The 14,897-nt window shown below is 40.9% G+C and overlaps 1 protein-coding gene across 1 annotated transcript in view; it reads left to right on the forward strand.

Annotated features, from left to right (window-relative positions):
• The first annotated feature begins 12,166 nt into the window (after positions 1-12,166).
• The window catches only part of LOC109866874 (partitioning defective 6 homolog alpha), a 36,725-nt gene continuing 33,994 nt past the window's right edge, over positions 12,167-14,897 (forward strand). Inside the window, exon 1 of the mRNA XM_020455754.2 lies at positions 12,167-12,535. Coding sequence (XP_020311343.1) covers positions 12,440-12,535 — 96 coding nt within the window. The 5' untranslated portion in view covers positions 12,167-12,439. The remainder of the gene's footprint in view (positions 12,536-14,897) is intronic.

Here is a 14,897-nt window from a genome sequence, read left to right on the forward strand (position 1 = left end):
AAAGAAACAGAAAACATAGAATGCCCACCCAAATCACACCCTGACCTAGCCAAATAGAGAAATAAAAAGGCTCTCTAAGGTCAGGGCGTGACAGATATACCATACAGGAATTGTTTGAGTGAAGCCCAGAGGAATGCTAGGTAGGTAGCCAGGCTGCTCTGGGTTGGCCTCGTAACCTGCTGAGAGGTGTGGAAGTCAGAGAGCTGAGGGAATGCAGGGCCCAGAGCGGACAGGCTGGTCTGACAACATTACTCCCCCCCTTCTAGAGCATGTGTCAAACTCATTCCACAGAAGGCCAAGTTTCTATGAGTTTTCACTCCTGCCTTGGACTTGATTGATGAACTAAGGTCACTAATTAGTAAGGAACGCCAGGTGTTAATTGAAAGGAAAAACAAAAACCCGCAGACACTCAACCCTCCGTGGAATGAGTTTGACACCTCTGTTCTAGAGCATTCCACATTACTTCCTTCAGAACTCTGAGCCCTGTACAGGATCCACCTGCATCATCCACCTTGTGTCTTTTTACTGGGGGATGGCTTGGCTATGTCTATTTACAGTACTAATATACACTTTCATTCAATGAAAAAAAGTTTTATCTCATGAATCACTTGCTGCTTGCAGTGCCACACTAACATTGGTGTCTCTCTGAAATCCTTTAACCCTGACGAGTCTTCAGCACTATTGTTACAAGTATTCTAAACTCACTTTTGCTCAGGTAGTGGTGGTGGTAATAATATGCTCCGGTAAGTTACAGGAAAGGTAGAGCATATTCAGATACTGTTCCCTATAAAATCTTATCAGAGAAAAGGTGTGGAGACAACTTTGCCAATTAAGTAAGTTAATAATCTAATTTATAAATATTATCTTTGAGGAGGATGTGAAAATGTGAATAACCAGAGAGGTGGCAGTGAACAGGTAGAAACCACAACAGTGTGTGAGTGGCAGCTGCTGAATACAGCAACAGGAATCACAACGATGAGACTGAGAACCGCCCTCCATTGCCTGTTTGGCAGCAGGATATGAATAGAGGCATCTCAAAGAAACATCTCCTGAATGTCATCACCTGTCCCATCCAACAGTCTACCAGCTATCACAGGGCTCTAGGTTTTTGTTAGTGCTCGTGCTTCTGATAGATAGGCTCCTCGGAACTCTCTGTAGCATTTGCCCAGTAGTTTACTGTAGTTTCTTCAAATTAGAGATGTCAGACATCACACGTAAACTAATATCATATCACTTTGTTTTGGAAGAATTTTGCATTTCAGGATACCAGTTAATTTCAGTCACTAAAGAGTGAATAACAACCCTGTTAGATGAGAATGTTTTTCCATGGCAATCACCAGAAGGACAGGGAGACAGACGTGGGAGTATTATATATCTTATCAACATTACTGCTCAGCAGCCTGACATGGCTGACTCACATAGCTCACATACTTAGGCAACAACCAGAGGAAAGTCTGATGGAAGTTGTCCTGGAAACAGATCCAATGACTCTCTCAAGGGTGTGGCTATGAAGGTGAAACTGCAAACATATAGAGTTTCTCTGACATGCACCCTTTCCTCTTGGGTGATGGAGGCTTTTCATGAGGAGAATCTGTTTCTCTGCAGCCTGTACCATATTAAATATAATATTTGTGTTCAGGTGGGTAGGTAGGCTTGCATGCATTTACAGGAAGCTTCCTCTGAGAAGAGCTCAGGAAATTGCTTGGCCCCCTTGGCAGCGGTGTGAAGATCAAAGCACTGGCAGGCGTTAGGCAACATCCACTGAGGTTGCAGGATTATTGTCTCTCTTCACTCCTGCATTCCTGCTCTCTCTATCATCTGAGATACTGTGGGACCAGTGGAGGGGGTGAAGGGGGGCAGAGCTCCACACTACTGCATATGAGTGTGCTTCTACAGATTTGGTCGGGTGAATCACATTGATGGTTTCCCTGTCAGCTTTTAGTCAGGATGTTGTCATTGTCCCAGTCTGAACAGGTTCAACTGTGAATGAAGAGATAGATGGTACAAAATACAGTGGTGAAACAGAGAAGGTTCAATCACAAACATCTCCTTAATTAATTATTGCATTAGCTATGCACAAAATGAACAATCTAATCCTAATCCTATCCTAATCTGTAACGCTTTGAGGGATTTACATAATTTAGTAGAGGCCATGCCATACCAAACTCATGTTCCTTCGTCAGAGACACACACAGAGTGGTACTGATTACACTAGGTCATGGTACTACATCTTATTGAGTGGAGGATAAAGCTGGAGTGTCAGTGCTCAGATAATGTATGAAATCAAATCAAAATAGAATTTTGTTGGTCACATATACGTGATAAGCAGATGTTATTGTGGGTGTAGCGAAATGCTTCTGCTTCTAGTTCAGACAGTGCAGTAATATCTAACAAGTAATATCTAACAAATTACACAACATATACCCAATACACACAAATCTAAGTAGGAATGAATTAAGACTATATACATTTGGATGAACAATGTCAGAGCGGAACGGACTAAGATACAGTAGAATTGTATAGAAAAGCAGCATATACAGATGAGATGAGTAATGCAAGATATGTAAACATTATTAAGTGACTAAGATACCGTGGAATAGTATAGAATACAGTATATACATATCAGATGAATAATGCCAGATATGTAAACATTATTAAAGTGCCTAGTGTTCCATTCCTTAAAGTGACCAGTGATTCCTAGCCTATGCCTATAGGCAGCAGCCTCTAACGTGCTAGTGATGGCTGTTTAACAGTCTGATGGCCTTGAGATAGAAGCTGTTTTTCAGCCTCTCGGTCCCAGCTTTGATGCACCTGTATTGACCTTGCCTTCTGGATGATAGCGGGGTGAACAGGCAGCGGCTCGGGTGGTTGATGTCCTTGATGATATTTTTGGCCTTCCTGTGACATCGGGTGCTGCATGTTTCCTGGAGGGCAGGTAGTTTGCCCCCGGTAATGCGTTGGGCAGACTGCTCCACCCTCTGGAGAGCCTTGCATTTGCGAGCGATGCAGTTGCAGTTGCAGTACCAGGCGGTGATATAGCCCGACAGGAGGCTTTTAATTGTGCATCTGCAAAAATTTGTGAGGGTTTTAGGTAACAAGCCACATTTCTTTAGCCTCCTGAGGTTGAATAGGCTCTGTTGCTTCTTCTTCACCACACTGTCTGTGTGAGTGGTCCATTTCAGTTTGCAGTGATGTGTAAGCTAAGGAACTTGAAGATTTCCACCTCCTCCACTGCGGTTCCGTCGATGTAGCTAGGGGGGTGCACCCTCTGCTGTTTCCTGAATTCCAAGATCATCTCCTTTGTTTTGTTGACATTGAGTGAGAGGTTGTTTTCCAGGCACCACACTCCCAGAGCCCTCACCTCCTCCCTGCATGCTGTCTCATCATCGTTGGTAATCAAGCCTACTTGGGCTGAGCACGCACCCATATGGGACCCCAGTGTTGAGGATCTGCGGAGTGGAGGTGATGTTTCCTACCTTTAACACCTGGGGGCCAAGTTTCACAGGGCAGGGTTCAGACTCAGGGCCTCAAGCTTAATGATGAGCTTGGAGGGTACTATGGTGTTGAATGCTGAGCTAGAGTCAATAAACAGCATTCTTACATAGGTATTCCCCTTGTCCAGATGGATAGAGCAGTGTGCAGAGTGATGGCGTTTGCATCGTCTGTGGATCTATTGGGGTGGGAAGCAAATTGAAGTGGGTCTAGGGTGACAGGTAAGGTAGAGGTAATATGATCCTTGATTCGTCTCTCAAGTCACTTCATGATGAAAGAGGTGAGTGCTACGGGGCGATCGTCATGAAGTTCAGTTACCTTTGCCTTCTTAGGTACAGGAACAATGGTGGCCATCTTGAAACATGTGGGGACAGCAGACTGGGATAGGGAGAGATTGAATATGCCTATAAACACACCAACCAGGTGGCCTGCGCATGCTCTGAGGACGCGGCTAGGGATGCCGTCTGGACCAGCAGCCTTGTTAGGGTAAACACGTGAGGGTAAACTCACGTCGGTCACGGAGAAGGACAGCCCACAGTCCTTGGTAGCAGGCCGTGTCGGTGGCACTGTGTTATCCTCAAAGCGTGCGAAGAATGTGTTTAGCCTGTCAAGCAAGACGTCGGTCTCGGCGATGTGGCTGGTATTCTTTTGTAGTCCATGATTGTCTGTAGTCCATTCCACATACGTACCGTGTCTGAGCCGTTGAATTGCGACTCCACTTTATCGCTATACTGATGTTTAGCTTGTTTGATTGCCTTACTGTTTATGTTCTGCCATTTTACCAGTCCCCTTGCCATTGTTTATGGCGGTGGTTCGCGCTTTCAATTTTATGTGAATCATACTATCTATCCATGGTTTCTGGTTAGGGTAGGTTTGTGTCTAGACTATTTTCGCTCGCTACCCAAAACATATCCCATACCAGCGTTGAATTGTATGAAGCACGGGTACTTCCTGTTTGGGTTTCTGCCTATAGGATGTTGAGGAGTAAGATGGTGTCGTGGTCAGATTTGCCAAAAGGTGGGCGGGGGAGGGCCCTGTAAGCATCCCGGAAGTTTGAATAGCAATAGTCGAGAGTCTTATTAGCACGAGTAGGACAGTCAATATGTTGATAGAATTTTGGCTGCCTAGTCCTCAGATTTGCTTTGTTAAAATCCTCAGCTACAATAAACTGGAGAAAGCATCCGAACAAACGAAACAGCGCACCCTCTGTCTCAGTATGTGTAGACCATCTATCTGATACTGTCTGGTCCAAAAGAGTAGGACACTGTTGTCGCCCTGTGCAAATGCAAAGGAAGACGGCGAGCATTTGGCCTCCCTTGACAAAAAAGTATAAAACAATAGCCAATCAACATTGAGCTAAACTGAGTGAGCACAGCTGTGAATGGTCCTGGTGGTTTCACACCAATCACATCACATCTGAAGCTAAACGTCATTGACAGAAAAAAACTTAAATTGTTGCATCTCTAAATCAGCCATGGATGGAGATAGGGATTAGGACTTTTAAAAACGTAATTCTTTGTATTGGCCAATGATTATAACAGTGATTCTAATCTAACCATGTGTTCATACATTGTACCCCTGGCCTGAGAGTATGGAGGTTCAACATGTAACTAGATGTAGGAGGCTAATGGCCTGGCGCATCACTGCCCATGAAAGGAAGTTAGGCTAGCGAGCAAGAATATTTGTCAGGTAGGACAACAAAAACTAAAAGCGTGTACTGTGTGAAAGAGTCATAGAACATTTAAGCATCATGAAAGAGGAGGGTGGTATTGGCGATTCTCTACAAGTACTGTAGGATGAGTCAACATGTTTTTTCTACTTGCACACACGCACACACACACACAGAAATCAGTAGCTAACAGGGACAGCCACATCATATTTAGCTTACATTGGTAGGACTAAATCATTTTTGGTATCTTTCAGTTGTTACTGTATTAGACTAAGCATAGGTAATTAAATGATGTTGAAATGTTGAAGTTGAAATGGTGCTGGAATAGTGGAAGCAGAGTGTTTAATTTGAATCTGTAACTCCCTGTGGTTCTAAACCAATAGTTGTCTAGTAACTCGAAAATGTCAGTAACATTAACTTGCTTGACAAGACATGTAACTGTTTGTTACTTGTAATATGTTTTGTGGACTACACTGGACAGATGTTGCTCTTGGGTTTTGTGATGAAACAATGGTGTGGTTGAATTCATTCTGCCAGCTTTGTTTTCTTATTTCCTCGGCCTTAGGCCTAAATATCATGTTGTCAAGGAATATGAACTAACAGGTTATAGAGCAAACAACACAATTATCACAACACATACAGTACCAGTCAGAATTCTAGACACACCTACTCATTCAAGGGTTTTTCTTTATTTTTACTATTTTCTACATTGTAGTTTCTGGTTTCTACAATAGTGAAGATGTCAAAACTATGAAATAACATATATGGAATAATGTAGAAACCAAAAAAAGTGTTAAACAAATCAAATTATTCAAGATTATTCAAAGTAGCCACCCTTTGTCTTGATGACAGCTTTACACACTCTTGGCATTCTCTCAACCAGCTTCATGAGGTAGTCACCTGGAATGCATTTTAATTAACAGGTGTTCCTTGTTAAAAGGTCATTCGTGGAATTTCTTTGAGACAATCAGTTGTGTTGTGACAAGGTCGGGGTGGCATAGAGAAGATAGATCTATTTGGTAAAAGAACAAGTCCATATTATGGCAAGAACAGCTCAAATAAGTAAAGAAACAACAGTCCATTACTTTAAAACATGAAGGTCAGTCAATCCAGAAAATGTCAAGAACTTGAAAGGAAAGAAAACCACTACTAAAGGACACCAATAACAATAAGGAGAAACTACTACTAAAGGACACAAATAATAAGAAGAGACTTGTTTGGGCCAAGAAACATGAGCAAGGGACATTAGGACGGTAGAAGTCTGTTCTTTGGTGTGATGAGTCCAAATTTCAGATTTTTGGTTCAACAGCTGTGTATTTGTGAGAAGCAGAGTAGGTGAACGGATGATCTCCGCATGTGTTGTTCCCACCATGAAGCATGAAGAAGGAGGTGTGATGGTGTGGGTATGCTTTGCTGGTGACACTGTCAGTGATTTATTTAGAATTCAAGGCACACTTAACCAGCATGGCTACCACAGCATTCTGCAGCGATACGCCATGCCATCTGGATTGTGCCTAGTGGGACTATCATTTGTTTTTCAACAGGACAATGACCCAACACACCTCCAGGCTATGTAAGGGCTATTTGACCAAGAAGGAGAGTGATGGAGTGCTGCATCAGATGATCTGGCGTACTCATTTACCCGACCTCAACTCAATTGAGATGGTTTGGGATGAGTTGGACCAAAGAGTGAAGGAAAATCAGAAAACAAGTGCTCATCATATGTGGGAACTCCTTCAAGACTGTTGGAAAAGTAGTCCAGGTGAAGCTGGTTGAGAGAATGCCAAGAGTGTGCAAAGCTGTCATCAAGGCTAAGGGTGGCTACTTTGAAGAATCTCAAATATAAAATATATTTTGATTTGTTTAGCACTTTTTTGGTTACTACATGATTCCATATGTTATTTCATAGTTTTGATGTCTTCACTATTATTCTACAATGTAGAAAATGATAGAAAATAAAGAAAAACCCTTGAATGAACAGGTGTGTCCAAACTTTTGACTGGTACTGTAGGTTGTAATATGGCTTTTTCCCCTGGCTTGGCTTCCCCAGTGATTTTAACCATGCACCGCTACTGCTGCTTAAACAAACCACACTGAGAAGAATTGGCAATCCAAAATGGTGACCTATGAAACACTCATTTTGAAGAAATATTAAGACATTCAAATTTAAAACAAAAAGAAATCTATAAAAAATGTAAAATTCTTGAATCAGCCATTAAATACAACCAGAACCCGTTGGATTCCCCAATAACACTGAAATAACTAATCGGGAAAAATACAGGCCCTGCAACTCAGAAAATCTTGTGGTCCTGACGTAATATTAAAGGAAATGATAAAATACACAGACCACAGAAATAAACATACACATTTATTTCCCCAAAAGTGCAGAGTAAAACAGGGGAACAACTTGAGTCTTTTTGAGCTCCATTAAATAATACAATGACTATTATTATTTTTTATTTTTTGTGTTATTACTTATCAATTAATTTATACATTTATAATTAGTAGGTTTTGTTATGTGTTTAAACTAATTTGTTTTGTACTTAAAAATTTGTTTTTAGCTGTCTAGTTGTCGATCACTTGTTTTCTTTGGTGCGAAAAACTAAAAAGACAAATCAAACTAAAACTAAGGAGTAGACAGTCAGCTTTAATTTGTGGGTGTTTTCATCCATGTCGGGTGAACCGTTTCGAAATTACAGCGCTTTTTGTAAATAGTCCCCCCAATTTAGAGGACCAAAAGTATTGGGCCAAATGCACTTATATGTGTATTTAAGTAGTCAAAAAGTTAAGTATTTGATTCCATATTCCTAGCACGTAATGATTACATCAGGTTTATGACTCTACAACATTTTTGGATGCATTTCCTGTTTTTTTGTTGTGTTTAAGATTCTTTTGTGCCCAAGAGAAATGAATGATAAATAATGTATTGTGTCATTTTGGAGTCACTTTTATTGTAAATAAGAATAGAATACTTATCTAAACACGTCTACATTCATGTGGATGCTACCATGATTAAAGATAGTCCTGAATGAATCGTGAATAACGGTAAGTGAAAAAGGGAGCAGAGGTTAGCATTTTTTGGAGGGGGGTATGATATTTGTGCGTCTAACTTTTTCACTCATCATTATTCATGATTGATTCAGGATTATCCGTAATTGGCAAAAACACTAGAACAATAAACTGCCACCGGTCTCACTCTTAACGATACAGAAATAAAATGGCTCCTGTATGCAGATAACCTGGTGCTGTCCCCCACAGAAGAGAGGTTACAGCAACAATTAGATCATCTGCAACAGTTCTGTCAGCTGGGCCCTGACAGTCAAACTCAAAAAGACAAAACAATGATATTCCAGAAAAGATCCAGATGTCAGGGAAACCGATATCCATTTTTACTGGGATCCACTCATATACTGAACAAAAATGTAAACGCAACATGCAACAATTTCAATGATTTTACTGAGTTACAGTTCATATAAGGAAATCAGTCAATTGAAACAAATTAATTAGGCCTTAATCTATGGATTTCACGACTGGGCAGGGGCGCAGCCATGGGTGGAACTGGGACGGCATAGGCCCACCCACTTGGGAACCAGGCCCACCCACTGGGGAGCCATGCCAAGCCAATCAGATTGAGTTTTAGACAAAAATACTCTTCAGTTTCATCAGTCATCCGGGTTGCTGGTCTTAGATGATACCGCAGTTGAAGAAGCTGGATGTGGGGGGCCTGGCGTGGTTACATGTGGTCTGCTGTTGTGAGGCCGATTGGACATACTGCCAAATTCTCTAAAACAACATTAGAGGCAGCTTAGGGTAGAGAAATTAACATTCATTTGAACATTCATTTCTTTGGCAAAAGTTCTGGTGGACATTCCTGCAGTCAGCAGAGTCAATGTGCAGGTGTACAAGGTAGTTGAGGTAATTGAGATAATACAGTATGTAGATGTGGGTAGGAGTAAAAGTGTGGCAATCTGGATATATACTGAACAAAAATGCAAGTCGCATAAAACTTCAGACATCTGTGGCATTGTGATGTGTGACAAAACAGCACAAGGTGCACCTGTGTAATGTTCATGCTGTTTAATCAGCTTTTTGAGATGCCACACCTGTTAGGTGGATGGATTATCTTTGCAAAGGAGAAATGCTCACTAACAGGAATGTAAACAAATGTGTGCACAACATTTGAGAGATACGCTTTTTGTGCGTATGGAAAATGTCTGGGATCATTTATTTCAGCTCATGAAACATAGGACCAACACTTTACATGTTCCATTTACATTTTTGTTTAGTAGAGAACCAACACACACCTACACATATTTGGGACAAAAAAAAATCAGCTCCACAGGGAACTTCAACCTGGCCGTGAATGACCTAAAAGACAAGGAGGGCTTTTTATGTCATTAAAATATCTATCAAATTAGACAAACCAATTAGGATCTCTGCTCAAAATATTCAAATTAATAATAGAACCAACTGCACTATATGGCAGCGAAGTGTGGGGTCTGCTTACAAAACAAGAATTTGACAAATGGAACAACACACAATTGAAACCCTGCATGCGGAATTCTGTAAGAGCATCATCAGAGTACAGAGAAAAACTCCAAACAAAGCACGCAGAGAGGAATTAGGCCAATTCCCTCTTCTTATTAATATCCAAAAAAGAGCCACCAAATTGTATAATCATTTAAAAACAAGTGACCCCCACTCCTGCCATTTGTGTTTGTATTTTTTATTTGTTTTTATTATGGATCCCCATTAGCTGCTGCCAAGGCAGAAGCTACTCTTCCTGGGGTCCAACCACACCAAGGCACTTATATTACACATAAAACAAAAGATACAACAGTACATCATATAACATTGTTACACCACTACATATCTACAACATAAAGTATATGATACAAAGCCCTCAATTGCCATGAGGTGACCATAGAGAAGAGTCCCCTACGCCAGCTGGTCCTGAGGCTCAATTCACTAACGACTACCAACCCAACAAAACCTCAGGACAATACTCAGCAAATCTGGCCCAACCAAATTATCACAAATAAAAAATAAAAATATATCACCTATTGGAAAGAAACCACAAAAAATTCTAAGTAAACTTCAATGCTATTTGTCTCTAAACAGACAGTACACGGTGGAAGACTATCTGACCACTGTAACTGACAGAAAACTGAAGAAAACACTAACTATGTACAGACTTAGTGAGCACAGTCTAGCCATAGAGACCGGTCGTCACAGGCAAACTTGGCTGCACAGAGAGGACAGGCTTCTTCCAGGAAGAGATAGAGACAGAGCTGCATTTTCTGTCAAATTGTGACAGATATTCTGACATAAAAAATACATTCCTCCCCAAAATTATAAAACAATACGAATAATTTGAATACCTAAATGAGGAAGACAAACTTAAATACATGCTGTATAGCAGCCAAATTTGTGGCCACCTGCCACAACCTGAAAGACAGCCAGTGAGAAGTGTATAGTGTGATTATTCATATTAGCCTATTCTTTATTATTATTTGTTGTAATTGCTGTTAATATGAGTATCACTATCATTATTATTGCTTAATTACAAACAGTCTAGTATATTCAAATCAAATCAAATTGTATTAGTCACATGCGCCAAATAAAACAGGTATAGACCTTCCAGTGAAATGTTTACTTACGAGCCCCTTGCCACCAATGCAGTCTTAAAAAATATAACAAAATATTAATAAGAATAAGAAATAAAAGTAACAAGTAATGAAAGAGCAGCAGCAAAATAACAATAGCGAGACTATATACAGGGGGCACCGGTACAGAGTCAATGTGCGGGGGCACCGGTTAGTTGAGGTAATTGAGGTAATATGTACATGTAGGTAGAGTTATTAAAGTGACTCTGCATAGATAACAACAGAGAGTAGCAGCGGTGTAAAAGGGGGGGGGGGGGGGCAATGCAAATGGTCTGGGTAGCCAGATATCCAGGAGTCTTATGGTTTGGGGGTAGAAGCAGTTTAGAGGGAGAGGGAGAGGTTGTTGTCCTGGCACCACACTCCCAGGTCTCTGACCTCCCCCTATAGGCTGTCTCGTCGTTGATCAGGCCTACCACTGTTGTGCCATCGGCAAACTTAATGATGTGTTGGAGTCATGCCTGGCCATGCAGTCATGAGTGAACAAGGAGTACAGGCGGGGACTGAGCACGCGTGGCGGATGTGTTGTTACTTACCACCTGGGGGCGGTCTGTCAGGAAGTCCAGGATCCAGTTGCAGAGGGAGGTGCTTAGTCCCAGTTCTTAGCTTATTGATGAGCTTTGAGGTCACTATGGTGTTGAACACTGGGCTGTAGTCAATTAATAGCATTCTTACATAGGTGTTCCTTTTGTACAGGTGGGAAAGGGCAGTGTGGAGTGCAATAGCGATTGCATCATCTGTGGATCTGTTAGGGCGGTATGCAAATTGGAGTGTGTCTAGGGTTTCTGGGATAATGGTGTTGATGTGAGCCATATTCCTATCTTTGATCATTGTAGCTATGTTAATTTTGATAATGTACGTGTTTACTTTCCAAGTCAATAAAGTATACTTAATTGAATTGAGAGAGAAAAAGACAGAGAGACTGGTGAAACTGGATGTCAATGCATGGGTTATCGCTGATGAGATAAATCCATATGTAGAACACATATGTAGAAATGTTTTTGCCAAGTCTTTTTCCATGGTATACAGTGTGAGAATACTGCAGTGGCAGCAAAGACCATTTCCCAATATTACAAGCAAGGGTAGGCCTATTTAAGTACCACATTGCCACTTTTTCTATTTGCATATATTTATTTTGGAAAAATCCTGTCCATTACCGTTTTGTCATTGAATGACCTCAGGGAAAATCTCATCATCACATCATCACATTAATTGAGTTGAATAATAGGGATTCTGTTCTTAGTCACTTCCTAAAAATTACTTTTGACACTCACTCATTGGAGAAATGTGAGTCAGTGAACCTTGTCTCACCTTCTTTAAGCCTCCTGGTCTCCTGGGCAACACCGACTGAAACATTTCAGCTGACCCCACGCACGACCCCATCCCCGCCTTCAATCGGCGTGTCTAGTTGACGTCATTGTTATTGAGGCAGTGTAGCTCTGCCCATCGCGAGGACAACATTTTCCATCACAGATCTGATTCCTACTACAGAACCAGGACTGTTTAAGGACTGCTGTACCTGTGCGTCTATCAGCTCGCATGGTGCTGCGAGCAAATGCGCTTACGACGAAGTGACTGACTGCCTGCTTAAACCTGTTTCGAGGAAAGCCTGTGGATGGTCCTATCCACTGGGGTTCAACGCGCTAACATGTCAAGGTACCAGAGGACCCCCTTGAAAAACACTGACAATGTGGTCGAGGTCAAGAGCAAAGTAAGTGGCTGGTTTATTAATTTCACATTCATAATGCGGTTACCGTGGACCGCAGTTTATTTGCTGATAGGTTACCTTATCAGGCACGCGCATGGATAACACCTGCGGTGCTCAGGGCTAAACCAAATCAAGCCGTATAAATTGGATCTGTCGGTATTGCGCTATCCGCTCTTGAATTCCCCACGTAACTAATCATAATCAGAGCGGGAAACACTGATGTTGGTGCCTTTGTCGCCACGACGTTTTGAGACGGAGCAGCTTGGAACGTGTCTGCCTCTATTTCAATACGTAGTAGCCTAGGAGGCAATGACAGTTCGCATTGTCGCTCTCGGCTATGAAAGGGCACTATCCGTTCCTGTTGTAATTTCTTTGATGCATGTAGCGCGCTGTTATGCTGCAGAATAGAGCGTAGCTGTTCGCGGTTAATTATAACATTAGGCCTGGCTGATTAATTATGCATGAAACATGGTATTAGTAGCGATAAACCATATGGCTTAGTAAGCTCACTGTCAATGAATTCACCGATTCACCATAACTGAATAGACCACATAGGCCATATCCTACCTGTAAAATAAATATTGACAATTTACAATAAATTATATATGTATTTATATATGTATTATCAGCCTACACGGGGTGATTATTCGTTTATTATTGTTATCATCATCAGTGTAGCACATTAAAATGAACTGTCTGTCAATTATACTCCGTCAATGTGTTTTTTAAAGAAAAAAATAATAGCATGACAATACTTCGAACACACATTGTCTGTCATGGCAACACATGTTTTTCAGTAAAACCCATGTGTCTCTATGGACTTCTGTCACAAAGAGCAAACATTGTAACTGCGTGTATGGAAAGTGTTTAAATGGAGTTAATGACTCTGATTATTACTTTTTCAATGTTTTACTATAGTTGTTCGCAACAGGTCAGAATCTTTAACAATCTAGTATGCTCAGAATGCTCCATACTAGTGTGCATGTCAAATTCTGACAATATGCTACGGATTGTGGTGTTAACTGTAAGTTGGAGATATCTATACATGCATTCTCTGTGCAGTGCAACTGCCTCACTGTCTGTCTCTCCTCAACAGTGATTTTTAACAACTCGTTGACAGTGGATTCTATTCTAATCATGTTTGTATCTCAAGTATGTGCCTCAGCTGCAGCACAGCGTCTTAAAATGTATCAAAGGCAATGTCTCGAAGGCAAACAGGTTCTCTCTTTATTGTCAGTCTCTTCTTATTCTCTCTAATAGCTATGTGTTTGGTGGGAGAGAATATATGAATTAATAATGAAAAGAAAACACTTCAGCCTTTCACATGGTTCTACAGGAGGCTTGCTTCTCCAAACAAGTACAGACACTCATGACTCAGCAAAGTTGTTCTGCCTATTGGAGCCCTGGGATGGTGGGGGATATAGTATGATCCGCTACAAATAATAATCACAATTATTTTCCAATAATTTCATTCTGAACAGAACCATACTTTTTTTTTTGTTCTGTTCCGACCAGCAAAACAAAGTTCTCAACTGGTTAGAACAACAACAAAAAAGGTAACAGTTTATATTGTTCCTTTTTAAAACTTGATTTATATATAATTTTTTACATTTAGCTCGATATTAAATGACTTCACCAATCATTGCGGGTAGAGCAGCTTGCTATGGAGTGGCTAGGCGATAATTGTTTTAACATACATTGGACAGATGTCAGACAAGTGTAGGGTGCGAAATACGACTGAAATGTTGCATGTGTGAAGAGAGAGGGTGGAGGACGATGCTTAGCTTGAAGTGCTGGGCATCTTGTTATGACATGCATTATCTGAATTAGGCCCACAGAATTATACCTACGGAGGAGCAGCTTCAGGAACTTTTAATGTCTTTGACCTTCAGAGAGTTGGCTTTAACGTTGGACCAAGATAGCTAACAAGCTTGTGTGTGCAGAGTGGCACCAGAATTCAAATAAAACACTTCTTACCTTTTTGTAGTTAATAAATCCAATGTTAAACGTGATACCTATAGTATCCTTAAACTTTTCACAAGTACCAACAAACGGGTGTGATAATTCTACAGTGGTCCCTGTTACGTATGATCAAACCGGTGTGATTAGAAGGCTTGATTAGAACGCTTATTTAGAACGTCCATTTTCGATTGACGCAACAATCATCATTTGAGCTGGTCATACTTTTTTTTTTCACAGAAACATTTTGCACAAACACAGTCCTTACAAAGTTATGTCCAGAATGTGACCAGTTTATTATAGGATGGAATAATCAGACATTCACAGAAGTAGCTACACCATAACACAATCATCCAATTGAAAAAATGTAGGCTACATTTGTTCTAGCGCTAACTGAGGAAAGATT

Source organism: Oncorhynchus kisutch, linkage group LG22 (assembly GCF_002021735.2).
Source record: "Oncorhynchus kisutch isolate 150728-3 linkage group LG22, Okis_V2, whole genome shotgun sequence".
Taxonomy (NCBI): domain Eukaryota; kingdom Metazoa; phylum Chordata; class Actinopteri; order Salmoniformes; family Salmonidae; genus Oncorhynchus; species Oncorhynchus kisutch.